Source organism: Branchiostoma floridae, chromosome 17, assembly GCF_000003815.2.
Source record: "Branchiostoma floridae strain S238N-H82 chromosome 17, Bfl_VNyyK, whole genome shotgun sequence".
Lineage (NCBI taxonomy): Eukaryota > Metazoa > Chordata > Leptocardii > Amphioxiformes > Branchiostomatidae > Branchiostoma > Branchiostoma floridae.
This window is the reverse complement of record NC_049995.1, coordinates 5,350,040-5,377,879: the sequence shown is the minus strand read 5'-3', so window position 1 is coordinate 5,377,879 and position 27,840 is coordinate 5,350,040. Positions and strand designations below refer to the sequence as shown.

The window sequence follows — 27,840 nt, the reverse complement described above, 5'->3', positions numbered from 1 at the left end:
TGTTGCACTGCTCAAAATTTGGGTCATGATCAGACCAATTTTTGTGTTGGAAATTACGGTTCAACTTTCAACCAGTAGGATAAGTGTTAATCATTTCAATATAGCTGACATGTTGTCATATTCTTAAATCACCTTAAGTACTGTGTCTTCGTCTGTCTGTACTATTCTGTATTAAAGTGTGTACAGTGTAAGTGTGTAACGTTACTGTAGAGTGCGCTGAAACCCCCAAAACAGAACGGGTAATCTTCAAAAGAGTTGAATACTGAGAAACATCTATACAAGATAATTTTTTTATGAGAAAGTTCTTTTGTCATCTATATCCGGATCTAAACGAGTGCTTGATGAAAGCGTTCTGCTGTGACGTGTGGTTTGACGTGGGTCATCAGGTCTGTCAACTTTGACCCTTACTCGGCCTTAGCTTGCATACTTCCGGTGTCATCCACCATTTCGCTTGCTGGGAGAATGAAATGAGATTTTTGACGCCTTTCAAACATCAATAGGCTAATTTTTAACCAATAGGTAAGCTCTGTACTCGTTACTTTCGCTCATTGGGTCATGCGTTTGCCACATTATATGTCCGAACGCGAGACAACTAGCGGAGGAGGCGAAAGGGGGAGGTCGAAAAAAAGAGGAATGTATATCGATCAAGTGATAGAAATGTACTAGCTATTGTTTTAGATAGAAAATATTGAGTTTCTTAAGATCCACAATATTAGCTTGAGAATTTACATTGTAGCTATTTCGCCTCACTGTCTTCCGTGATCCTACTTAACACACATATTTCCTAAACGATACAAAATTGAAATTATGGCACAGGAAAATAACAGTTTATGAGACAATTGTGTACAGAAAGGTTTTTTCTTTATATATATATATAGAAGCACTGCCAGTTAATGCTTTTGCATGGCTGAACATGTTAATTTGTTCTATGTAATTTTTTCTAGAGTATATCCTAATTGAAATGAATAATGAAAGAAAAAAAATCTCATTCTTGATTTATAATTTATATTTCAATATCTCTGAAAGGTATTAGAACATGGAGGAGCCAACATGTGCACCACCCATTGAGAACCTGCATGTGCCTACTTGTCATCCTGAGAAGGAGACAAGATACGTACTAGTAGACAACCAGACGGCTGACATGAAAAGGCAACAGGATGATGACGTGTCTTGGACAGAAATGTCAATCAAACCTGAGGAAAGAGTCTCATCTCCTCTACACTGTAAGGAGAAGAGGACCAGGTTTGTGGGGAAATATGCTTGTAAGGAGTGTGGCTACGTGGCACCTTACAAGTCCCACCTTTCACGTCACATGAGAAAACACACCGGTGAGAAACCCTACAAGTGTGACCAGTGTGACTACTCCGCTGCACAAAAGGGCGACTTGGACCAACACATTATGATAAAACACACCAGTGAGAGACCTCACATGTGTGGGGAGTGCGGATACAGGACCGCCGTAAGGTCTGCACTATCTGTACACATGAGAAAACATACGGGCGAGAAACCGTACAGATGTAACCAGTGCGAGTTTTCTGCTGCACGGAAAGGTGATCTCCTTCAACACGTCATGATCAACCACACTGGGGAGAAACCCTACATATGCGTGGAGTGTGGGTACATGACAGCTGTTAGGGCGAACCTGTCCGCACACAAGAGAACACACTCGAGCGTGAAACCCTACAAGTGTGACAAGTGCGAGTATTCATCAACGCGAAAGTACTGCCTGAAACAGCACATGAACAAACACACCGGAGAAAAGCCCTACTTATGTGGGGAATGTTGTTATAGGACTGATACTACAGCTAACTTGTACAGGCATATGAAAAAACATAACAGGTAGAAAAGTGTCTTTGGATGAGGAATTCAGGTACAGGTCTATTAATAATGATACTTGCCTAATTAAATCAAGCTTTATGCACAGCCCTTCTACTGTTTGGCTACTGTACAACTACTAGCAACTTGATAGCCAACACCTCTAAGTTCTTTTGATTTATGCAAATGTCCTAACATTGGGTCTCGACATAAGATGTATTTCATTGTATTCACCTGTCCTCAAGCAACCTATATATCTCCAATATGAAGCCTCTACCATGAATTGACCACAAAAGAAGTATAAAATGTCTTTATTAGTTATGTAGATAAGGTATTCATTAGAATATCGCATATAGCACCTAGCCTATGGGTATCTTCACCTCCAATATGACTGTTTTTCTAGTATTTAGGAACTGGTGTTTTACCCGTGTTTCTGGAACTTTACCAGTGTTTTGTAGCATTTCGCAATAGGTATATGAACTTGCGCGTAGATAGTGTTTATAATGAGAAACTATTATTCACTTGTGTTTTTGTTACTGCTTTGGAAATGTTTCCTGCATAAGATAGAAAATACTGTGACAAATTGAAAACATATAGCTGACGTATTCCGTACCATAGATGGTGTTGATTTATAGTTGATTTATGTAGTAACCAGTTGCTCTTGAGAACCCTCCGAGAAGCAGTGTTCTTAAGGGGGACGAAAACACTGGCGGGTATGAGAGGGGGGGCGACAACGCTAAAGGGGGGCGAAAACGCTAGTGTTCTCGCCGCTCGGGGGGGGGGCGAGATCACGGGGGGACGAGAACGCTGTGACAACGTCAAAATTGGAAATTGTGCTCCAAATTGAAATTGCCGCCAAATTGAAATTGCCATCAAAATTGAAATCGCTACCGAAATTAAAATCGCCAGCAAAATTGAAATCACAAGCCAAATTGAAAATCACAACCAAAATGTTTTAAAAATCGTGAAAAAACAATCGCTACCAATAATTAAAATCGTCACAACATTTGACAAAATCTACACATTTCTTCCTTACATCACACGCAAAGCTTTGTACATGTATTGTACCTTCACTAAAATTGGAACTCGTGCCCCAAATTAAAATCGACGCCAAATTGAAATTGCCATCAAAATTGAAATCGCTACCGAAATTGAAATCGCCAGCAAAATTGAAAATCGCCGCCAAAATTAGAAGAAAAAAATCGTGAAAAACTTCAATCGCCACCAATAATTAAAATCGTCACAAAAACCGAAATCGCCACCGAATCCCATAACATTGCTTTCGTGAACACATTATGTCAGTAAAAACTGTTACAGTAGGTAGTGCTTTTAATGTACCATTCAATGGCGTTTTAAGATCGAAATAAACCTACCTACAGATACAAAACAAAATAGCAATCTTTGAGAAACTGTAATTGCTCCATGGCAGACAATCAGGTCAGTCTGGGTATGGAGAGCTAGAGATGATGTGCGTGTGGTACCTGATGAATAAAGCCATGATGACGCCACCCTAAGCTCTGCCCAATATGACCAAATGCTCACTGCTGACAGTGCTACCGGAACCATCGGGCTTTCTTTGGCTATCCGAGGGTATGGTGTTTCATTTTTGTTACCCCTCTAAGTAGTAAGAGGATGTCCAATATTTGTACTTTGTCCAAGGTGATGAAATGTTCCGGTGACTCAATATTGATGTGCTGCGACACCACCGACGAGACCGAACTCTTCCTCCTGTGCTCCAAGAACCTAGTCTTGAGCGAGCGCTCAGTTTCCCCAATATATGATTCTTGGCAGGGACCACGGGTAAGAGGATGTTATGACCTAAATTTAGAAACTGGGGACTTTTCTTACAACCATGACATCAAATAGAAAAGAAAAAATCCAACAACGGTAATTCATGTTACAGACGTGCATGTAATAACTGTAAGAGTAAGGCATTTTGTTCGGCGAGTTAGGTCACAAATGACAGCAAACATTCCGTTCTTGCATTGGTCATTTAGAAAGCCAAAAAAGTTGTAAGACGTCATGGAGACGACAACTTAATGTCTTACTCTAGATGTCATTGTCGTCTACGGTACTTACCTGGAACCCAGTCTACTACTGGCTCGGCCTACCGTAGTTAGTGCAGGCTTTGTACGGGGCCAGTGAAGCTTCCAGCCGCCGGGGTAACCATTCACACCCGGTAGGATTTTCACGCGGTTAGACTTTTGCCCAGTGGGATAATTAGCCGGCCAGCATGGCAAAAATTAACACCCACCGTGCAAAACTCCTACCGGGTGTGAAAGATTACCCCGGCAGTGGAAAGACCCTCCTGTCCCGAAGGTAGCCTGGCCAATCCACGGTAGACTGGATTCCAGGTTACTACGGTACCGGATATCTGGATATCCCAATGTTACTGAATTTGGTGACAGGCTTGAATTTAGAAAAAAAAACTTATAAAAATTACACGGAATACAAGAACAGTGACAGTGGCTTTATATCTGACTTCACCTGTCTGAGGGCCTGGCTAGCTGGCTTCATCAGCCATCCAACCATTCTAACACCGCAGTAGCCTGGGTACCATACCCCAACCTCAAAATATATCTTTCGTGTTGGGGTCTGGCAGGATGGCTGTAGAAAGGTTCTCGAAGGCCCTTGATCAGAGGGAGGAGAACTTAGGATTGATGACCACTCTCACCACAGGTAGCCAGCTACAACACACCACAGTTGGTCAGCAGGCTATCACAGTAGCGAATCAGGTACTTAGTGGTCACTGTTATGGATTCAAAAAGTACAGTTGGGGGTCTTTACCTCCTGCTGATCCTGTGCTGTTCTATTGGTGGAGTTTTTTGCCCACTATAAGGGGCAAAATTGAGAAGAGTTCCTATCCCATCCAGCCAGACCCATGCACGATAGATACTTGAGATCGGGCTGGGGTTTGGTAACCAGGCTAACACCGAAGTTGAATTGTTACATTTTATACTAGATGTTTTTCTGTCTAATGTTGTGACGCGACAGCCACTTTCTAACCAAGGGGTAAAGTCCCACCTGTAGCATTTTTCATAAACATAAAGTGTTGTGAGAAAATAAGGAAAGCAAGGGCGGTGCCCTTAACTAGCCACAGCGTTTTGTAAGTATAGAATGAGAAGTAATATTTTGCGAGATATTGTCCTCCTTAACCCATTTCTTCATCCTGTAATGTCTTCCTGCCCATTTTCTTTTCCACTTGCGAACTTTCATTAGGAGCGAAAGATCAAGCAATCGTCACGTACAAGGAGTCGGTGTAGTGACGGTTTCCCTTTTCTCGCTCTTCTTCAAACATATATCAACACAAGAAGACCCAAGTTGGCAGCAGTGTTAGCTAAATGGTACGTTAATAGGTTCTATACTTAGATTTATGAAGGTTAGACATCCTGGTAAACAATAATCAATACAATGAAATCTCCGTTTTTATCCAATTATTATTTTAGAGATTGGATTGTATTTTGGTAGGTCCTATAACTTACTGAGTTATCTATATGAGTCTTAGGAGTCATATATTTGTCCATAGGATTCCCTTAGTGCCATGGTGAAAATAATCATAGTAAATACAATGAACCATTTTATTGACAAAGATGCATTCATTTTATATGAATAGTCACAACTTAGGCCACATTCTGACATTATTTTATGAATGACATCCTCTGGAGACGGCGAAAAAAAATAATATACAACAAAAACATAAAAATGCTGCTAAATCACACGTTTGCATTGCCGATGTTACAAATTTAACCACAGAACACAGAGTTCCACGACCCCATACATTCCATAAATGATTCCACATGTACAGCTAATCCATTATTTGTGTTTGCCATTTAGTATGCAGATAAGGTCCTCATTTACATAAATTATATTATTTAATCCTCTCTCCACCCAAATAACAGGCATATGATTACATGTGTCACTGCAGGTACTGACTTTTACATATTCATCAGCTGCAGAACAAGTCGAACTCGTTCTAATAATTATAAAGACCTTTCGACAGTGCGTGCAATCCTTCAACAGCGAGCATTTCAGAGCTCATCAACATTGCACAGTTAACTACTAGTAGTTCGTACACTAATTGACAACTTCGCAAAATAGTTCCACGGCTTCATTTTAAATTAGCGATGAAATGCTTTATGTTCTTCATTCTTACCCAACTAATATCAAGTGCAGTATTGGGTGAATCGTTTCCGACCAAATGTTATGTTCGAAATGGTTTTGATACTGAGATTAATTGTCCACATTCCAACATAACAAGCCTACCAACTAGTTTAAAATACGTTGTGCACCAGGTGTTTCTTCAGTGCAACCGTATCCAAACTATCCAAACTTTATCTGGGGTTTCCTTCAGCAACACGCGTACGCTGAACCTCAGTCATAACCTCATCACAACATTTCCGTGGGAATCTTTGAAGCACATGAAACAACTTATGATTCTTGATTTATCTCATAATCTGTTAACCACTATTAGGCTTGACTTGGTCACGAAAGGCGCAAAGTTTCTATACACGGTGAACGTCGCTTATAACCGACTGGCTACCTTTTCGGAAGCGAATTTGGAAAATAATTCTTTAAATTATACCAAACTGATGTACAGGCCTACGAGAAAAGGATACAGAAATATCTATGGTAACCCGATTCACTGTGACTGTCGTATGTCATGGTTGTCAGATATGACTCTCGCGTTTCACCAATGTTGGCCACTCACATGTACATCTACTTTCAGAGATGGTCTGCTTTATAACGACTTTCTTTTCAATGGTTTGCCAAAATGTAGCAGTCCTAAAATCCTACACAATGTTCCGTTACATGAGGCAGACCTAAAAGCCTGCCCAACGAAAGAAGAAAAAGTGACGGGAACTAAGCTCCCCATCCTAGCATTAACCGAAGGAAACCAGTCCAAAAGCACACAATATGAATCGACGATGGTGAATAACACTAAACTATACACAACTATCTCATTGGCTGGCCCAAATGAGCATAAAGTCACACCTCCCTATAAAAACAAGTTCACCAATACACCTAACAAAGGGACAATCGACACCATGACCGCTATTTTAATTGCCAGTATAGCTGTATTCATTTTGCTTCTAGTGGTGACTGTTGTTGTAGTCACTAAAATGACAATCAAGAAGAAATATAATAATGAACATCACGGGCCAAGCCAAAGTGTAGAATCACCACAAAACCCAGAAGGATCTCACTCAAATATGCAGCTAACCACCGGCTTTATAAACTCAGTTTACAAAAGGAATAGTGACTATCTAACTCAGTTGTCCAACGGACAAGACCATATTCCTAACAGTCCAGGTCCGAATGACTTATCAGAAATCACAGAAAGGGCATACGCAGATCCAGAAGACTTCATCGTCCTTGCTATCCCAGTACGGAAAAGCATGGCAGGTAATAGGACTCGTAGGACCGTTAGTGAAGGGACAATTCCACAAATCGTTGGCACGAATCAGTCGAACCGTACTAGCATCGCCGTCGCCATGATAGAATCTAAGATCTACTGTCACAACGTCAACAAGCACACACAGGTAACCACGTACGAGAACACAGCTAACTGTCTAGCTGCACATTGCCGTCTGGAATCCGCCTCAGACGCTACTAGTACTTGTCCGGATAGATTGTACCACAGGGTATCCAACAATCAACGACACACCGTTATTTCACCAATTGAAAACGACTTGTACGGAAGCAGCAAAGCTGACTGTAGGAATCATAATGTTCCCCTGTATACATCAAGAGTTATCTCTAGACGATTTACATTGTAGGACCTCATAAGATGCGAGGCAGTTAAATGTGATGGCGACTAAACGGTTCCTTGTGTTTTCTTGGTATTTCTTTTCGAAACAACAATGTTGGAAGGGGCTAAAGCGTGAAGCGATACCTAAGTCAGCCCAAATTTCAACGTGACCAGTCTACCAAATAGTCCAACAAGTGTTGTGTACACGGTGTTGCTTCAGCAAAATCGCATCAAAAAGATCCACTGGGCTATCTTCGCTCCCGATTGTCTGCTCGCTGAATCTTAACCAAACATCAAAACATATCTGGGCGAATCTTTAAAGTATCTGACGAACCGACAGATAATGAAAATATCTGTAATCAAATTGTAAGCTAACTTAACTATCACTCAGAAGTATGTTGTTTGTGAGCTAAAAGCTCTTTGTTGATCGTTCATCTCTTCTTTTTTGGTTTCTTGATCTCCAACGGAGAAAATCACTACGGTACCACATGAGGTAGGCCGTTCTGTGACATTCGAAATAGACCTACCAGCAGAATTATTTAGAAAATAGCAACCTTTGGTAAAACTAGAACCATCTCTGATCAAACCGCAAGCTACCTGAAGTAGTAGTCAGAAGTAAGATAGAAGCTAGAAGACTCCCTCTTCTTTTTCTTCTTTGTTTCTCGACCTCTAACAGAAAAGGGCACCTTAGGTAGTGTGCCGCTCTATGACATTTGCAAAGTCGTAAGCAATCTGCCTACAGATCTCAAACAGAACAGCAATAATCTTCGGCAAACTAGAATAGCTCCGTGGCAAGTATTCAGGCCACTCTTGGTATTGAGAGCAAGAGATGATTGCGGTTCCTTGTTGAATTGATTGACACGTGATGACGTCACTGCAAGCTCTGCCCAATCAGATCAGACCACATGCTCGCTGACAGTTGATTAAATTGGTCTGGAGACGAGCTTATCTTGGATCAAATCAGTTGCTGGACGGACGACAGTTAACACCACCCGAAACCAAGAACGTTCTCTATAACGTCCTTGACAAAACTGTTGACTTGCAAAACTGTTGACTTGCGACGACCAGTCTATTCTTACATCCGCAGAACTTTTCTTGATTTATAAGTCGAAGAAAGGTAGACATCCATGCGATAGGATATTCCAGACAGAATTCACTTAAGCAACTGAAAAATTTTTAAAGGGTCAGAAAAGGGTTTCAGGCAGTGTCCACTACCGTTCGACGTGGCCTGACGAAAACGGTGAGTTGTGCTATTTGGATAGTCTGACATTTTCCCAAATCTATTCAGCTGTTTGCGCCTAAGTAACTTCTTATCTCTATTGCTTTTGTGTATCTCTTACAACTATACTAGATCCTTCTGATATCGGAACATAAGTTACAATTATGCATAAGAAACTCATATCAATGCTATATAATGCTACGGTATTGAAGAGCATAATTTCCTTTTTGTCCTTATGGTTCTCTATGGGCACCTTTGGTTTCCACCGTTCGCACTGTAGCTGCCATTTACAAGATAATGACCTTCGTCAAACCTTTAGTGCATTTCTTTTCTATTCCGTTTTTTTAATGTACGAACTTCCTTTTGGGAGCAAAATGTCTATCAGCTGTGGCCACGTATACACTTATCGAAAGAATGACGCTCTTCGCTTCTTTTGTCCCAACCTCCCGCCACCCCATCTGTGTGTCTGTGTGTTTCTTTTCTTCAGATAGATCAACCCAGGAAGAACGGCCTGGACCTATCCTCAACAGCAGTGTTAACTATTAGGTACCACTGTGCGAAAGGGGTCGATTTCCGGACATTTCGTGTATAGAATATTTCCGAATTCATTACGTTTCCGGTGATATCAATAAGTATCTTGACTGGAATATCCTACGTATACGGAAACATATCCGATCTTGTAAACGGGAACATGTTTCGTCGCAGGATATTCGGATCCGTATATACAATACAGTTGTACTTCCGTATACAGCCCAATTTTTTTACATTTCCGGGAATGTATACGGAGTTACATTTAAGCGTATACGGAAACATATCCGATCTTGTAAACGGGAACATGTTTCGTCGCAGGATATTCGGATCCGTATATACAATACAGTTGTATTTCCGTATATAACCAAAATACTTTGCATTTCCGGGAATGTATACGGAGTCACATTCAATCGTATACGGAAACATATCCTGTCTTGTAAACGGGAACATGTTTCGTCGCAGCATATTCGGATCCGTATATACAACCTGTTGTCTTTCCGTATATAACCAAAATACTTTGCATTTCCGGGAACGTATACGGAGTTACATTCAAGTGTATACGGAAACATATCCTGTCTTGTAAATGGGAACATATTTCGTCGTAGCATATTCGGATCCGTATATACAACACAGTTGTATTTCCGTATGTAGCCAAAATACTTTGCATTTCCGGGAACGTATACGGAGTTACATTCAAGCGTATACGGAAACATATCCTGTCTTGTAAATGGGACGTGTTTCCTAGCGGCGTATTCGGATCCATATACACAGCAGTTGGGTTTCCGTATATAACTAAATATTTTGCATTTCCGGTAGCGTATACGGAGTTATATTCAAGCGTATACGGAAACATATTCTACCTTTGTAAACTGGGACATGTTTCGTCGCGGCATATTCGGATCCGTATACGTACAGTTATGTTCCCGTATTAAGTCCTAATATTTTGCATTTCCTACAAGGTTACTTCCGGATATTACCCAGGTATTTTGCATTTACGGTGGATATTTGCTACAGTGATACTGCGTATACGGTCAATTATTTGACACTGGAAACATGTTTCATACCTGAATATGTTACTGTTTTGCTTCCGAATATTTCCCAAATATTGGTTTATAGGTTGCCGGTAGCGTTTACGGGCTTTTTAAGCCACTGAATGTGTACATATACGGACATTGAGACAACAGATTGAGACAGGACACTAATGGTTGCACAGGTAGATGAACTTTTTAATCACATCACACCAAATCAGTTGCTGGCCTCACTGTCGCTGGCCTCACTGTCGCTGGTCTCATCATCGCTGATGACGTTGTTGCTGGTACCACTGCGCCTGCCGCCGCGGCCATCGGTCTTCCGGGCGCCCCGGCCTACGGCGCCTATGAGGTCGCTGTTGTCCTCAGAGACGCTGCCCCTGCCCCTGCCGCCGCCGGTACCGCTGCCCCCTGCCGCAACTACATCCCTGGTGTCGACGCCGTTGACCTCGTTCTCGATGCCGACGCCCCCTGCCGCCACTGCACCCCTGGTGTCGACTCCGCTGGCCTCGTCCTCGATGTACTTCGCTGCGGCTCGTCCTTGAGGGGCGTTGCGGCTGCTATGTCTCCCCTCCACCCGCTTCCGTCTCTTCTGCCCCGAAGGCGCTTTCCTCAGCAGGAAGTTTTCGTCCAGCACCTGCTGGCATTCCAGCAGGTACTGGGACAACTTCCTGCTGCGCCATCGAGGCGGGCAGGCCACCACAACGTTCTTGTCCTCGGGTTCGGATTCCTCATCGGACATGAACGTCGGTCCAGCACCCTGGATGTATTTGGTGACATCCTCGGGGTGCAGCGTCTTGGAAACGATCAGCCTGTTCTTGAAGAGCTGCAGTGGTGCATAAAAATATTATCAGAAGATGTAAATACGCATGCACGCACGCGCGCACACACACAGACAGTGACACACACACACACACACATAGTGACACACACACACACACACACACATACACACAGTGACACACACACACACAGCATGCACGTACACACACAATCTCACACTGGGAATGATAATGATTTAGCGCAAACGCTCATATTTTCCGGAAACGTCAAGTTTTCAGTAAATGAAATAAATATATTACTAAATGAATACATACCCTGTCTCGCCTGCTGGTCCGTTTTTTGGTCTCACCGACCTCTTTAGTCCTCCCCTGCTGTGCGTGTTTGGCCTGTGTCTTCAGGTTCTCAAAGAACCGGTTGCAAGCTTCTGTCATGGTAAAAGAGACAATTAATGTTAGAGGAACAATAATCTCTGCAATATTGACTGACTTGATCATGATGGGAAAAAAGGTCTGTAAATAGCGCTAGCACTGGCAAGAGGAAAATAGAATTCTTACTTCTGATAACGTTGTCCTCCAACTCCATCCCGGAGTCCCTGACGGACTCCATCAATACCCCAGTCACAGCCTCGTTGTGAGGCGAGTTGAATCTGAAAAAATGAATGACAGCAACAACTTTCAATGATAACAACTCTCCACATCTAGATAGATTGACCGATATAGTACAGTGGAAGCCAGTTAATTGCACATCGGATTAACGCGCACTCCTGTTAACTGCACGGAATCCCAGAATCCCAAACCAGTGCAGTCCAGCTACGAGGGTGAGTCAGAAAGTAATGCAAGTGGTTTCATAACAGATTCATTTTTCAATCGATTGGCTTAAAATTTTGCACAAATGTAAAGGCATATGTCTTCTTGAGATTTAAATTTGTAAATTTGGTCATTATCATTTTATGAGCAAATGAGTTGATTTCAAGTTCACCACACCATTGTATGCTTGTCAGACGATCATCTCCCCTAAATCTGACCCATTGACAATTACTGTAAGAGGTTGAAATTATACATGTATGATAACAAATGTCTCTATAGGTTGTATGCCAATTTTCATTTCTGAACTCGCAATGGTTCCTCATTCACAGCTGCTAAGATGGAGTAAGTTGTGATATAGAGCAAGTTGGATTTATATACAATTCGTGAGTTGTTGGTTAAAAGACTACTTTTCCATTAACCAAAAGAAATGGAACTTAACACAGTTATTACATGTTTAAGCGTCAAGAAGTGTGCTAAGTTTTATTCTTCCTAGTTAATGGAAAAGTAGGCTACAGAAACTTTTGATCAACACACCGCAAATCGCATGACCTTGGCGACCGCTTATACCTCACTCTACACCAGCAACGAAAAAAGAAAAAGTGAACGGATTTCAGAGTTGAAAATAAGCATGTGGCTTATAGAGAAATGCAGCTCATTACATGTGCAAGCTCAGTCTCCTACAGTAGCAAAAGTTGGTTTAGAGAAATTGTTAATTGTACATTAATTGGGCCTCATTTTTCTTATGACGAGATTCCAATGGTGTGGTCATCTTCAAATCAGCCAAGTCACTCATAAAATAATGAACAACAAATTTAGATATTTTAATCTCAAAAGGACATATGCCTCTACCTTTGTGCCAAATTTCAACTCCTTCGATCAAAAAAACGAGTCTGTTATGAAACCACTTGCATTACTTTCTGACTCACCCTCGTAGATAACTTTGCATTATTGCACCAGCCGGATAATTGCACCAAATTCACTGGCAAATAGGCCGTGCGATTAAGCGGCTTCTACTGTAAAGAAATATGTATGTTGGTAGATATTTCTTTGATTTGATTCATCAAGATGGCAGAACGGTACAATGCAAGTGGGTTACAGGCAGCGGTATGCTGGTGTCGTGGCCCAGACATGAATACATACATAAAAATTGATACACTGGGTAAGCTGGAACATGAAATACAATCATAAGATACAACTTGTTAGAATTACAAATATGATCTAAAATCGACATATTAAGATATTTCTTTCAGGCCTATCATGCAAGGATAGAAAATCTACTGCAAAACCAACCTCTCGTTGTTGTACTGGTGGTCTTCCCCAAGGTTGCGGTGAGCTTGCCTCACCTTTGCCTGAGGGAAGTCCAGAAATGAGAAGAAACAAAGTGAGCAAATCAGTAACATATCGAGTTAAAGAGACTGATAATTGTATACTTTGAAAGACGTTAACGTTGCTAATATCAATACATTTTGGCAGCTAGTTGAATGTGTGTATCACTCTAGTCACTTGCTTGAAGCTTGTTTAATAGTATAAGATGTTTAAATACTTCATAAACATAAGTATTCCAGTAAAGAAGACAGGACTTACAGAAAGCCCAGGCGGCAGCTTGGACGAGTTTGCTGTTCTAGTCGGCTGCTGCTGCCTCATCTCTTCCCGCATAGCCCGTATCAGCTCCAACGTTTCCATGTGATTGTCGTCCATGGAGCGCTGCATTCTTTCCACCTTCTTCCCAACGTTGCTCATACCCCTGTAAATTTGAAAGGCAAAGATGGTGTGAAAGGGCATAGAGGTATCTGAAGTACCAAGGAAATTTTACCACAGTCACCCCGCGCCAAATCCCCGTGTCAGGCCACACATGTATATAACATTCTTCAAGTTGTGAAAATTAACAACTTACCTGAAAACGTCGTTGAGATTGACCGTTCTCTCTTCACTCATCACCAGAGTGCCGTCGGCACTGCGCTTGCGGTTTGGAGTAGACATGGCGCGGTGTTGACGAGTTGACTAGACAAATGCAAAGCGAAGAAGATATACAGGGACGCGACTGGTGTCTGAGACGAACAGTGCAAACTGCGAGGTGGGCCCATGTGGACCCACTAGTTTTCATGAGTGGGATGGTCAACTTCTCTAGCCAATCACGTCTGTGTATTTGTGATGCCCATGCGGAACACATCACAGGCTCCTCCAGAGGGAACCCAAGACCAGAATAGAACCCTAGGGACAAGACTGGAGCCATGTTGATTGTTTATCCAGAGACTGTGCTTTTGTAGTAATCCGGGAATCATCTGGAGAACAGCAATACCGTAAAATGCACAGATAAGGTAGTTTACGTATACCGAAAAACATAAATAGCACGTCTTATGTTTACATGTACGCGTACGTCACAGTCGTCACAGATTGACACACATTAACACACACACCTTCACCAGGCCTAGTCCCAGAATTCAAGAATTCATCAGTTTCTGAGTTTGGCCATATCTTATTTTAAGCTGATATGATGTAAGGATCCGGCACAATCTACCCGGCACACTCTACTTGTTGATTGTTTTACGTTTGTCTTTTTTTCCAACACGGAATCCATTTTTCCACCGTCTCGCCTTTTTATGAGGCGTTCAAAATTCAACTCTAGAATATAACAATGTTGATTAAAAAAGAAATAGGCAGACAAGAATGAGCTGAATGGTAACCTCTTCTTGGAGATACGGTATCATAATTATATCCGGCCGCGGTGACCACACAAATTCAAAGACTGATTGATTGAAGTCAGAAAGTAATCGTTGCATCGAAAACCTGTCACTTTTTCGGGTTTCGACTACTCTCCAAGCAGAGGTTAGGCTCTGGCTACCACTGTTTTTCATCGGGCTTTCGACCACGTTATACAGCCTCATTACTGATTTGGTACTGCTACTGGTTGGCAGAATGATTATTGTTATTATTATTTCTATTTTTACTGTATCACAGCTCGACTTAAAAAAAACGTCAACCGGAGCCTAACCTCTGCTTGAAGAGTAGGTTTCGACTGATCTCACCGGGGGTCAACCATCATCCTGATTAAATCACGCATAAACTTAATCACATCAACACATCCTCTGCTGAGGATGGGACTAATTATAAGGTGAGGTGATTTGCCACTCACTAACATCCAACGGTAACATCTTGTGGACGTAGCGTTGGATTAGTTTTCAGACGGCGAAGAAAATGTCGAGACGGACGTTCTCCTCTCCGCGTAAAAGAACATACAAAACAAAATGGTGTGACCACTGCAGCAACTTTGTGCCAAAGACGACGTTTTACCGGCACCAGGGTGACCACGCAGAAGAGAAGACAGACGCCTGTTATAGCGCACCTAAGAAGGTGGGTACCGGGTAAATTATGTTATAATCTTTATAGTAGTTAATGATGCAGGTATCACAGTAGCAGGTGAAAATTTTCCATTGTACACACTTAGTAGTACACACTTAGAGGTTAGAGCAAGGAAGTTACTGGGAGCAATCTCCTTGCTTAAGGTGCGCTCCCACCGCACTTGTGTCAAGCTTGCGTCACTGCGGGGTTCGTTCACTGCGTCACTGTTTTGTTATTTTCTCCGATTTTTTATAATTTAGATATTGCGTAATACGTAAATGTATGACTTAGAATACGACAAAATACACAAAAGAAAGAAAATTCGTTCTTTATCTCTATAATTCGTTGAGCATCTTTCGAACTCCGCAATGACGCAAGCTTGCAATTGACACAAGTGCGGTGGGAGTATGTTGGATTGTGTAAAAATATCGAAACGCCAAATAAAAGTTTGTAGCCAGCCAAAGACTAGCCTGGAAACCATACTATTGCGAGTTTGAAAGCCCGCCCTTCATTAGCGCACGCTGGTGATTTTTTACTCTCCAAGCAGAGGTTGGGCTCTTGCTCTTTTTTTAAAACATTTTTTAGTCGTTTTCATCGGGCTCTCTATTTTGTATGGTCAGAACCCAACCTGGTCAGGTTTACCTGGTCAGAACCTTGGCCATGGCTGGCAGACTTCAAGAAACATGACAAAATAGAAAGCCCGATAAAAACGAATAAAGAAAACGTCAAAAACAGCCGGTTCGAGGGCCGGCGGGTGTTAGGCGGCGGGTGTCCCGTGCGCGCGTGTTGTAGGGATAGGTAAACTTTGCGTGCCACGTTAGGAGTCTGCGTTTTCCGAGGGTAGGCTTATGTTACTGTCTTAAGCCACCGCAAGATCTGCTTGGAGATTAACTTGTAGGCTGTTTCTCCCGGCGAGTTCATCACAGAGACTGCTGGTGACAGAATATTTCCGTTCTTCGCTGTAAATGATTATCCAGGGTGATTAGCCACCCTTGTGTTGTGCGGGAGCGAATGGGAGCTAGCGCTAAATCATCGGCATACCAGCTGTCAGTTCCACCGAATAAATAATCAAACAGGCCTGTTACTTATTTCAAGATTGCAATTTATCAACATTACAATGGCATGCGGAAAGTATACCGTGAAACACATTTCGTCTGTGGACAGTTCTTGTCTTGTCATGCAGCCTGACCCCGACCGAAATCTCCCCTTGGAAAATATTGAAGTCTCCATAGAAAGGCTTCCGTGAGACTTTGGTCAGACATGCCAGACCCGTGCCACACTTTGAGCTGACATGCTGTCACCTGATGATGTGCTATGACTGACAACAAGTAAGCCCACTTGGCGGACGTGACGCCTAATGTACAAAGCACTTGACTTGACAGTTGAAAACGAATGAAATTTTATAATAATAATAATAATAATAATAATACGTATTTTGTAGCCGGTACCCAGAGTGAGGGTAATGAGGCTGTTTAACGTGGTCGAGGCACCTCCTCGAGCACGGGACCCCCGTTTTACGTCCCTTGGCGTTGGTTCGCGATTTTCAACGTTGGCTGGGTTCTCCGGTGCCGGGAAAGGGAGTTTGCCGAGGAAGGGAGTTTGCCGTGATAGCGAGTCTGCCCCGTCGGCGACGTAGAGAATTTGTGGGTGATCCTGTCAACAGTAGTAAAATTTGCACTGTTGACAGGATTTTCCTGTCAACAGTGGAAAAAATTGCACTGTTGACAGGATCGTCCTGTCAACAGTGACAAGTTTTCTACTAGTGTTGACAGGATCATCCTGTCAGCAGTGCAAACTTTTCTACTGTTGACAGGACGATCCTGTCAATAGCCTCAGACTTCAGCATTTCTTCTTCTTCATCTTGAGTGCCCTCAATCTTTATCGCATTTGTTCACTTTATTGTGATGAAGATAAAAAGTCTTCAGTAAAAACTTAAGTTTTACTTTTTAACATTCAGATTTTCGTAAAGTGAAGAAAATTTCCTCCCATATTACAGTAGACGCCCCCATTGAACCAAAATGACGCATCCACATGCATTCGCCGCCATCTTTATTTTGATCGTATGACAGTCGAAATCCGACGTAAACTGCACGCAAGCACGCTTGTTATCATCAAAAATCGATGAAATCCCCAAGCTTGAGAATGATGCGGTCGTCATGGGCAGGGATTTGGTCTGTGTGGTCGCAATTCTTTGGCCAGGTGGTCGTCATGAAAAGGTAACATCCACGACATTCCTTGGCCTACCGCCTGTGGTCAAACCTATTAGTAACCTCTGCGGGCACAGGAACTATCAATGCCCCATAAACCTAATCTCTTCAACACATTATCGCCGTCTCACAAGTATGTGCGAAGTGCGCGCGGGATGTAGCCACGGTTTCCTCACTATCCAAGCAGAGGTTAGGCTCCGGCTGTTATTTGGTTTGGCTGGCGGACTTTCAAGGAACAATTTTTTTTACAAAATAGAAAGCCCGATAAACACATCTTTAAAAAAACAACAACAGCCGGAGCCTAACTTCTGCTTGGAGAGTTGGGTTACCTCCCCCAGTGGTCCCTAAGCTAAGTTTCCGATCCCTGACACTGGAACCTGAAATCTCTAAGCCTGGGTACCAAAACCGCTACAGCCGTGATATGCTCGCTAACCTCTTCGGCCAGGCAAGCAAGCAAACACAGCACGCGGGCCCTGATTATCTCTCACCTCGCGGGCCATCAGAAACCGGAAAATAGATATCTGGGGCTCGGACCTCTGGCGTAGTAGTTGTATATATATATATATATAGATAATAGATTAGCGCGAAAGGGCTATAGTTTAGATAGAGGGACTGGTATCCAGGATAATAGTATGGAAACTCCAACCCATTGTGGTTTCCCTGTCAGAAAGATACTTTTGCAGGTTTTGCCATGGGCCTGAAGGAAATGTGCTACACTATCATATTCCGCCCAAGACATCCCTAGAACCCATATACATGTACCTCTTATGTTCCTCACTGCAGAAATTTAGCGTTGTAGTGAGAAAATTTGCTTTAACAGCAAGATACCATACAAAATTAGAAAGCCCGATAAAAACGACTAAAAAATGTAAAAAAAAACCAAAAAAAAACGCCGGAGTCTAACCTCTGCTTGGAGAGTAGGACGAAAGGGCTAGGGCTGGTTTTAATAGCGGGAAAGGACTATTTATTTCTTTATTTTAATTCATTTATTAATATTTAGGGTGGTCCCTTCAGTTAACATGGGTCTGGTAATCAGGCTAGGTCATTGGAGCGACACGGGGTTCATGTACTCTGTGTGTTATGTCATTGTTTAACATTTCTGACCACGTATAACTATAATTGTATTTTATAATGAATGGAACTTTTACATTTGGCAGAGTTTTTTTTATTCGCATGCTCGCATCAGTTGTGGGATCATAGGATGACATCCATATAATCAAATCAAATCAGGCCTATGGGGTGGAGGGGGAAATAATAATACTGTATCTGGACCTGTATTTTGCCAGCCAGTAATAGTACCCAGTCGAGGCACCTCCTCGAGAATTTCTTTGGAGGAGGGACTGGTACCGGTAAATAAGAATTTCGTGTTCAAGACATTGCATTTAAAAGCCATGCAAAACAATCACCTAAAAACATATTTACATTTCAAACCTCAAGTCTTTACCCCCACTGCATAGCTCAACGTGGAGTTCAACTCTGGTATCTTAACGAGCTACAGCCAGAACTTGGCAGAAGTTTGTCATCATTGACATACCCGGATATTACCCCCTGTCCCAATGAACCAGTCCAATCTCTCTGGGAAAATATGGAGCCGGCCAAAGGTCAAAATATATATACATAATGTTACATGCTTAAGTCCCTTCAACAGAAACTTTGACCTCAATGATCAAAATTTGCACAGGGAAAAAATTATTTTAAAAAATAAGTCTGATTAGATAAATTGAGGCTGAAACATTAGTGAGAGAGAGCATACTAAGGTATCCTAAATCTACAAAGACTCCCTGATGATCCAGAGGGGTGGTTGGGGGATAGTAGGGACCAGGATTCCTTACCGCTCCCTCCCCGGTAAGAAACCCTGCCATTGCTATCCCCGACCGGCAACCTCTGCTTGGAGAAACATACAAAAACACCACGCCAAGAGGCGTCATGTTCCTCTGTAAAAATATGTAAACAACAGCATGGTGTTTATTGAGTTTGATACAAAGAGAGCAGTGAGCTCATGATGATATGTTAATCAAAAAACCCAAGGAATCATAGTACCGGGCAGGATTTGAAATATTATGTAATGTTTAAAAAAAAAAAAACTTCAGTGTTGACTTGAAATATTAGGTTATGTGGCTATCATAGCTTCGAACTGTTGTTGTATGGTAGGTAACGTTAGATCTGATAGACTTGTATGAAATTAGGCAGGCAGTTTTGTTTGTTTGCAGTGGAATAGTAATATCTGAATATCACAAAGTGGCATTTCTTAACTGCGTAATAAGAAGTCCTATATGTGGTATTCATTTAACAAATGTTTGACCAAGTGCATTACAGTGATTGCCAAGCAGATCTTTAAATACTGTGGCATAAGATTCATGCAGTTCAATCCTTTTGCATTGGCCAGCCACATTCCTTTGGCCAGCTGAGCCACTATAGGATCTGCTTGGAGATACAATTCAGTGTTATATTTAAGTCCTAGTGAGAGCTCCCTATTGAACTGGATTATATAAGAAATGAAAAGTGGCACAGAATGCATGTTATATTTAACATATTACAAAAATGCAAACTGATATATTAATATCATTCTTCATAGGCTAAACCACTTGACCATGAAGATGATTTCCAGTTTGATGCTGATGACAGTGCTGCAGGTCCAAGCAACACTGAACAGCCTTCCAATGTTGACTATGTAAGTGAGACTTGTATCATAGAGGTTTTTTGTAAAGGATGTTACCATACTTGATGGTTAGCTCTTAAGGCCAGGTGAAAATTTTTTTTCTCCCGGCAGTTTTATTCTCACATTGTTTTCATGTTCAAATGCAACTCTGGTGCAGGTTACATACCCCTGTAATGAATTTTGCCTTGTTCTGTTTATTTCATGGAGATGAATTGAATCATAAGTTCATGTCCATTTGAAATGGTTTAGAATGGCTATTTGTATTGGTCCTTCTCAAACTTTGTATTCTTTTGAATTCAGGAAGTCCCGATGCCAGTTACAAGTGGAAGCCTTCACTCTATTGCAGAGGAAAGCAGATCCATCCTAACCACCTATGCCACTGCTGCACAAAGTGACCTGGTGAAGGCATACAGAACTGCCGATGGAAAGCTGATGAACTGCCTACTACAGCTAGATGAAGAACAAACAGAAGAGAGACATAAGCGAAAGGAGGTGGTGCACTATGTACTTCTCCTCGCCAAGAAACTGGACCATATGTTCCTTGAGCAGGCAGATGACAGGGTAAGTGTACAAAACACCTGTGAAATGTGTATCTTGATAGAAATTTATTTGCTTGCAATCTTCTAAGTTCTTCTAAAAAAATACATCAAACGAGCAGACGGCTGTGCGGATTCATGAATATTACACTGTATTTACTCCCTCAAACCGTTAATGAATAGACAATGGCATAAACCTTGTTCTTTGATTTGTTTTGATTATGTTTTTTCTTGTCAATTTTATTCAAAGTCAAAGAACTTAATCAATCAATACATGGTATATCCTTTATTAACAAATCGAATTGGTTACAGTGCCCTTTTATACAGATTGTACATGTCTTGCTAGCATACGTTTACTTAGCTGCAACTAGTCTTGTTTGATATGTTACTTTATGATAGTCCCCCATTCCGTTGCAACCTTAATTGGGTTGGTGTGACCCTTGACTTCATAATTGGAATGCCATGCAAAATATGACAGTATGACTGAAAATTCATGAAAACACTCAAAGAGTCAAACTAGTGGTAAAAACAGATTTGATTTTTATCTTGGAAATTTGTTAAGTGCTCTATCAAGTCACCACCCAAATAGATTAGGGTAACAGTGCTAATTTCATGGAAACCTATTTACAATTATTATCAAGTACCTGATACCCCTTTGAAACAAAAATAATTGCACTAGGAAGATATCATAGATTTGATAGCACAAATCATGTCATAATATTTTTAGTTTTCTGCAGGCTATGCATATGTTTATGTTTTTGACATTTGTCGTCCATAGATGAGGCAGATTGAGACGGAACTGGATGAGTGTGCAGATCAATCAGCCCAAGTGCAGTTACAAAGAGAGAAAAATGACCTTCATGCTTTACTAACAAAGGTGACCTGATTATGAATTCCTTTAACATGACTTTTTAACATCATCCAAGTGTAGACTAGAGCATTAGGAGTCTTATATCTTAATTTCAAATAGTTTTGGAAATATAAGAAATGAATTACATGTAAAAGTAAAACACGTTATTTCTTTTCAAAGTGATTCCTTTCCCCCCTTAGCTGCTTATCATTTTGCAAACACGCAGCCTTTTATAGCATTACATTTTTACTGATATAGGTGCAGTCACCCAGACTTGGCCAGGCAGCTGAAGAAGACACAAATCAGAACATGGAAATAGCAGATGAACATTCGGATCAGGATGGAGATGAGTGGGACATGCCCCCTGGGAATTCTGACACAGAGGAGACAGAGGTAATTGTTTGCCCTACAGTGCAGAGAAATCACGGTTTTGCTGTGCTGGAACTAGTATGATTTCTGAAAGTTGTAATATGATATTTGATGTATTACTATCAGATTTTTGCTCATCATTTTACCATAGATACTTCTAGATCTTCTTGTCCACTCGAAATAGTTATTTCTACACTAAGGTAGGAGAGATAGAGAGGGGGTAGAAAGTGGGGGCAATTTGAGAGAGAGACAGACAGAAAGAGAAACAAGGAGAGAGAGAGAGAAAGAGCGCTCCCAATGATGGACTTTGATTTTGGGCATCGTAATGATCCAGTATGAAAGGGTTAATGCCCCACCCCGAGGTGTATATGATGAGATAATCCCTGGTCAGGTGTGATAACCACCGAATAAACCTAGCATAGCGAACGAGGTGGTTTAGCCTATCCAATTGACACCAAAGTGCGCTTTAGAACGCGTTCGGTGGTCCGCTCGAGTCGTTACTGAAGTTTGTTGAAAGTCCCCGCTAAGCTCCGAAGATCTGCGACCGCAACGGTCAATTCGGAAATCTACGGTCGGCTTACTTCCGGTAAGCTACCCGGAAGTAAGTGAATTTGGTCGTGGCTTACTTTGACGTTGTTAATTAGCACTAGAGATGTGATAAAATGTCGCAGATAAGTTAGAAATAAGTTGCAAATGTCAATCTGAATGGAGATTTTCAAGTTCAGAACATTTGACATTTTGGCGCCATATTTCTACATTACGTCCCTTTAAGGCCTGATAACCCATAGGAAATAGCTTGGTATTCAGCCGTGATATAGTTACTGAGTCTTTTTCTCTCCGCTCCACAATTGTGAGAAAAGAGACTTGGTAACTATATCACGGCTGGATACCAGGCTAATAGGAAATGGGGGCCTCTTATTGGCCAACTCCATCTGGCTATATGTTGATATAAAATAAAGGTCAACGCCCACATGGTATAAGTGCTATATATTGAACCTTTTACTGGCAGGGCCTCCAAGCAGAGGTTACGTTGTTGTTTTTTTAGGTAAGATAGCAGTCTCTTGCCAATATATAAATTTATATACAAGGTGGCTCCAATTATCTACTTTTCAAGCAGAGGTTATGGTCTGGCTTGCTTAATGTTATTGGTTTTTCCTATATATTGTTTTGTATTATTTTAAAACATAGGGGTCTAGAGACTGGCTGGAAATATATTTGTACAATCAGAAGTAAATAGAATTGGTCAGGCTTTATGTAGTTTCTTTAAGTTCCTGTATCTTTGATCTTTTTTACAGTACAGTCTGAGAAAGAAGTTACAAAAAAGTAACCCGTTTCTTGGCGTGATCATCACATAGACCTATACATTTATTTATTTATTTGGAAATGTGACAAATGCATCACACACCAACAGACTCACAGGCAGCGTTACTAATAATGTAGTCTATAAGCTGCAGAGACAAATACACAAAAATGGTATACATGTTGCTTACACCAATAAGTATATTCATTATACAAATGTAACCCCTGGAAATTGTCACAATCGCCATGGAAAGTTACATGGTCTTGGTATAACAGCTGTAACAGTGGGGTTCAAGCACCACCAAACGACCATGCCCAATGGCTTTAAGCCTTTTATCGTGGCGGTTTGGCATCTGAGTTTGTGATCTGGCAGCCCATATTCGGTACAGGTCCTATCCCGGGAGTCAGGATGCTGTTTCTTTCTTACATTGGTTCCCATGCCGACCCTGTGAGTAACAGGCTAGAATATCAGTGCGACACAGTGAGTAAGTGTCAACTATATATATAGAAATGTGCCACACTGTAACAGGCTAGCTCTGAGATTGTTAGTGTATCTTACTTTTCCCATTGTCAGAAAATGGATTCTAACATAAAGAATATATACTTTATACTTGTAGGAAAGCCAAGAAGATATGGAAGTATGGAACAATGACACCGCTGCCCATGATGTCACCAGAGAACCATTGCAGGAAGAAGAAGACAATGCAGGCAAAAGAGATTCAGTCGTACCTATGCCTCTCATTTCCTTATTCTTGTTGATCTTTTCCAAATGGAAGTCATACTTCACAGTTTCTGATCGCGCATTTGAAGCACTTTTGAAAATAATCAGGACCTTTGTGTTTGCCATAAGTACTGCTTTGTGCATTGAAAGTCTAAAGACCATTGCATTGTCTTTACCAAACACTCTGTACATGATTCGCAAGAGACTGGGATTTGACCGTGACAATTTTGTTCGATATGTTGTATGTCCAGTCTGTGATTCTGTGTACTCTGAAGAGGAAGCAATAGTCACTGTTCGAGATGGTCGAAGTGAGCGGAAAAAATCAGCTAAATGCTCTTTTGTAGAATATCCTAATCATAAATATGCTAAATTTCGTAAGGCATGTGGAGCTACTCTGATGAAAACTGTTCTTGGCAAGAAAGGGCGAGAGTTCCTCTATCCAAAACGAACATTTTGCTACCGTAGCATAACCCAGTCACTGGAGGATTTGTTGCAAAGACCAGGTTTCATAGAATCTTGTGAGCGATGGAGACAGAGGGACAGACCAGGGGGTAGTTATACTGATGTATATGATGGTCAGGTATGGCAAGATTTTCAAGTGGTAAATGGAGAGCCTTTTCTGGCTGAAGAAGGAAACTTAGCTTTTATGCTCAATGTGGATTGGTTCCAGCCATATAAGAATATAAATGACTCAACTGGTGTTATGTACCTTGCTATAATGAATCTCCCAAGGGAAGAAAGATTTAAGGAGGAAAATATAATTGTTCTTGGTATTATTCCAGGTCCACGTGAACCAAAGAGACATATCAATGGCTTTCTCAAGCCTTTTGTGGCAGAGTTGCAGAGTCTTTGGGAAGGTGTTCCACTGAAAGATAGTTCCACAGTTGGCAAGAATTATTACCGTGCTGCCCTGTTATGCCTGGCAAGCGATATTCCAGCTGCAAGGAAAACTGGGGGCTTTTATGGGCACATGGCCAATAAAGGCTGCAGTAAATGCCTGAAGAGCTTCCCTAGAAACCAAAGTAATCGAGTTGATTATTCTGGTTTTCAAGAGGAATGGCCCCAAAGGAGTCATGAACAACACTGTAAATATGCAGCAGATGCACAGAGGGCAAATACCAGGGCACAACGGGAAAATATTGAGAAAATATACGGTGCTCGATATAGTTGTATCCAAGACTTGGGCTATTTTAATGTCGTTCGCTTACACATTGTTGATGCTATGCATAACTTACTGGAGGGCACAGCAAAAAGGGTGATGCAAGTGTGGAAGGATACTGAGGTTCTGTCAAAGGAGGACTTCTGCACTCTACAGTCCCGTGTTGATTCAGTGATAGTTCCCAGCAACCTTGAATCTGGTGTACCGACAAAGATAGCATCTTCTTTTGAAGGGTTCACTGCAGCCCAGTGGAAGTCGTGGGTCTGTGTCCATTCTCTATTTGCCCTGAAAGGACTCATACCTCAGGAAGACTACAATATCTGGCGAGTATTTGTTTCCGCTACAAGGCTGCTTTGTGCACGGGTTATTACAGAGGAACAACTTGAAGATGCTAATCGATACCTTAAAATTTTCTGTAACACATTTGAAAGAAAGTATGGAAAAGAATGGTGCACAATGAATATGCACCTGCACCTGCATTTGGCTACCTGTATTCGTGATTTTGGTCCAGTTCATTCTTTCTGGTGTTTTTCATTTGAACGGGCAAATGGTTCTTTGGGAGACTATCATGCTAACAATCATGACACTGAAATCAATATGATGCGAAAGTGGCTGCTAGATTGGAAAGTTGCACATGCATACAAACAGAAAGCAGACCAACTTCAAGAAACTGATCTTATTGATATTCATAGTATTTTCAACCAGCCCGTTTTAAGCAAGACAATCAAAAGTGCAACCAAGCTGGACCTGTTAACCAAATTATCACATGACAACAATCTAGATCTGTATAAAAATTTTGAACTAAATGATGAGTATGAAGCCATGTTGCCACCTGTTAAGACCAGTAGTATGTCCTTAGAGGAAAACAAATCACTTTTAGCCATGTTTCAAATACTCTATCCAAAAGAAATCATTAACAGGGTGTCTTTTCATTATCACTATTGTGATAGATACGACTTGGCGGGTTATTTACTCTCCACATCTGATTATCGTAAAGGGTCCTCTTCATGTGTGTATGCCAAATGGTTCAGTCATAAGGAAATTACTGGTGAGCCAATTATTGACCCCAGTGCTTCTTTCAGGCCTGGTGCCATCTCAAATATTTGGAAAGTTTTTGTATTTTTGAAAACAGAAAATACAATTAGGAAAGTTGTGCACACGGTGGCAGAAGTTCGATGGTTTCTGGAACATGGGGACAGATATTTCTATGGCATAACTAGTCCTTGCACAGTTTGGGATACAAGCTATGAGCCCTGGTCACATGCATCATTCATCCCTATAAAAAGAATCTCAAATCAGTGTGCATTCTGTGAATATGAGGTACCATTTTCTGCCACAAGGGCAGAAACTGTCAATGTGGTTATTCCATTAACATCAGTAAGATGTGTGTAATTTCATTGTACAGTGTATATATATATATTCATGCCAGCTCTGTATACAATCTGTTGATACCCGTCACATTTTCCACGATCTTTGGGCGTATTGATGGAGGATCGGTCATATTTAAGATCGTCAGAGGGTTGCGCATATTCTTCACCTGAAAACCGCCCCTGTGACATATAAGCCATACTTTGTACTTTGTACAATTGTTGTGTAATAAAGTTATTATCATAAGGCTCGGGCGATGGCCGCAGAATCGCTGTCCGATTAATTTTTGCCAAATGTGACGGGTATAATGGCCTCTACTTTGATCTTGATTGAGTGAATGTGTTGTCATAGCTTGCATTCCAACCATTTTTATGCTTTCAACCGAATTGTAATATTAAAGTGTACTTCAATGAGATGTGTGTGATTTCCTTCTACATTGTTTAATTGGTTTTATGTATAGTCATGCCAACTTTGCATTCAATCTGTTTATGGCCTTTACTTTGAGTTTGATTGAGTGAATTACTAGTAATAGACATAACTGAATCATGTCAGACTCTATGTTCCCTACCAAATTGCATATAGTATACATACTAAATGTGTGTGATTTCCTTGTACATTTTTATATTGATTATGTATATTTGAGTGAGCTTTGTACCCATTTCTATGGCCTTAACATTGAACTTGATCAAGGGAATTTGTTCTCAATCATTTTTACTTTTATAGCCAAATCACATGCAGTAAATGTACTTGAGATGTGTGTGATTTTCTTGTACATTTTTAAAAATTCAAGCCAACTTTGTACTCTTTTTTATGACCTTTAGCTTTACTAAGAACTCTAGTGTAGTAGTATCCATTATTTGATTGAATCGTGGGAATGTGTTCTCATGCAGTTATATACTAAGTCTTTATTTAGAACAGAAATTGAGGTGAAAAGAAAGATGACTACAATACTGTAAAAAAACATAATCAAGGGCTTACTACTATATACCTTTAGTAATGTTTTGTAGCATGGGGTGTCTTCCTTTATACGCCTAGCGCCTTTGTATCAGTTAGAACATACAGTATCGATATGCAAATAACATCCAGTATTTCTTTGTATCTTGCAGACTGTACATACATCAACTTACCAACAAACGAATAAATGAATTATTTTCAGTCCCAACAAGTTATGATTGTTTATTTAACGTTAGCACATAATGAAACATTCCTTTGTTATAATCATACCTGATTTGTTTTCAGAATGTCAGACTCTTGCTGAAACAATTGGCTTTTGTCTGTTGTCAAATAACACGTAAGCTTAGGCTTAATCTCCAAGCAGCTCCTACGGTACTAGCATAAGATAGTATCAAAAACTGGCAGAGGAGTGAAGTCTACTCTCCAAGCAGAGGTTAGGCTTCGGCTG

The 27,840-nt window shown here is 41.1% G+C and overlaps 2 protein-coding genes across 2 annotated transcripts; one reads left to right on the top strand and one right to left on the bottom strand.

The window, feature by feature from the left end:
* Positions 1-412: 412 nt before the first annotated feature.
* On the top strand, positions 413-1,936 carry LOC118405174 (gastrula zinc finger protein XlCGF64.1-like). The gene is made up of 2 exons (XM_035804597.1): positions 413-519; positions 1,027-1,936. Exon 2 carries the CDS (start codon positions 1,037-1,039, stop codon positions 1,841-1,843), a length of 807 nt encoding a protein of 268 aa, XP_035660490.1. The 5' UTR covers positions 413-519; positions 1,027-1,036; the 3' UTR covers positions 1,844-1,936.
* An 8,623-nt stretch (positions 1,937-10,559) lies between these two features.
* On the bottom strand, positions 10,560-13,984 carry LOC118404982. Its single transcript, XM_035804381.1, has 6 exons — positions 13,826-13,984; positions 13,516-13,675; positions 13,222-13,280; positions 11,680-11,771; positions 11,440-11,549; positions 10,560-11,168 (listed from the first exon to the last, which is right to left on the bottom strand). Exons 1-6 carry the CDS (start codon positions 13,909-13,911, stop codon positions 10,560-10,562), a joined length of 1,116 nt encoding a protein of 371 aa, XP_035660274.1. The 5' UTR covers positions 13,912-13,984.
* Between the last annotated feature and the right edge of the window lie 13,856 nt (positions 13,985-27,840).

Bases quoted from the DNA above. Each gene is read 5' to 3' on its own strand.
- LOC118405174 (XM_035804597.1), top strand. From the start codon at position 1,037: ATGGAGGAGCCAACATGTGCACCACCCATTGAGAACCTGCATGTGCCT.
- LOC118404982 (XM_035804381.1), bottom strand. From the start codon at position 13,911: ATGTCTACTCCAAACCGCAAGCGCAGTGCCGACGGCACTCTGGTGATG. The intron at 11,772-13,221 runs GTTGGTTTTGCA...TCATTTTTTCAG, and splicing joins CACCAGTACAACAACGAGAG to ATTCAACTCGCCTCACAACG. The intron at 11,169-11,439 runs GTATGTATTCAT...GCACCACTGCAG, and splicing joins GGACCAGCAGGCGAGACAGG to CTCTTCAAGAACAGGCTGAT.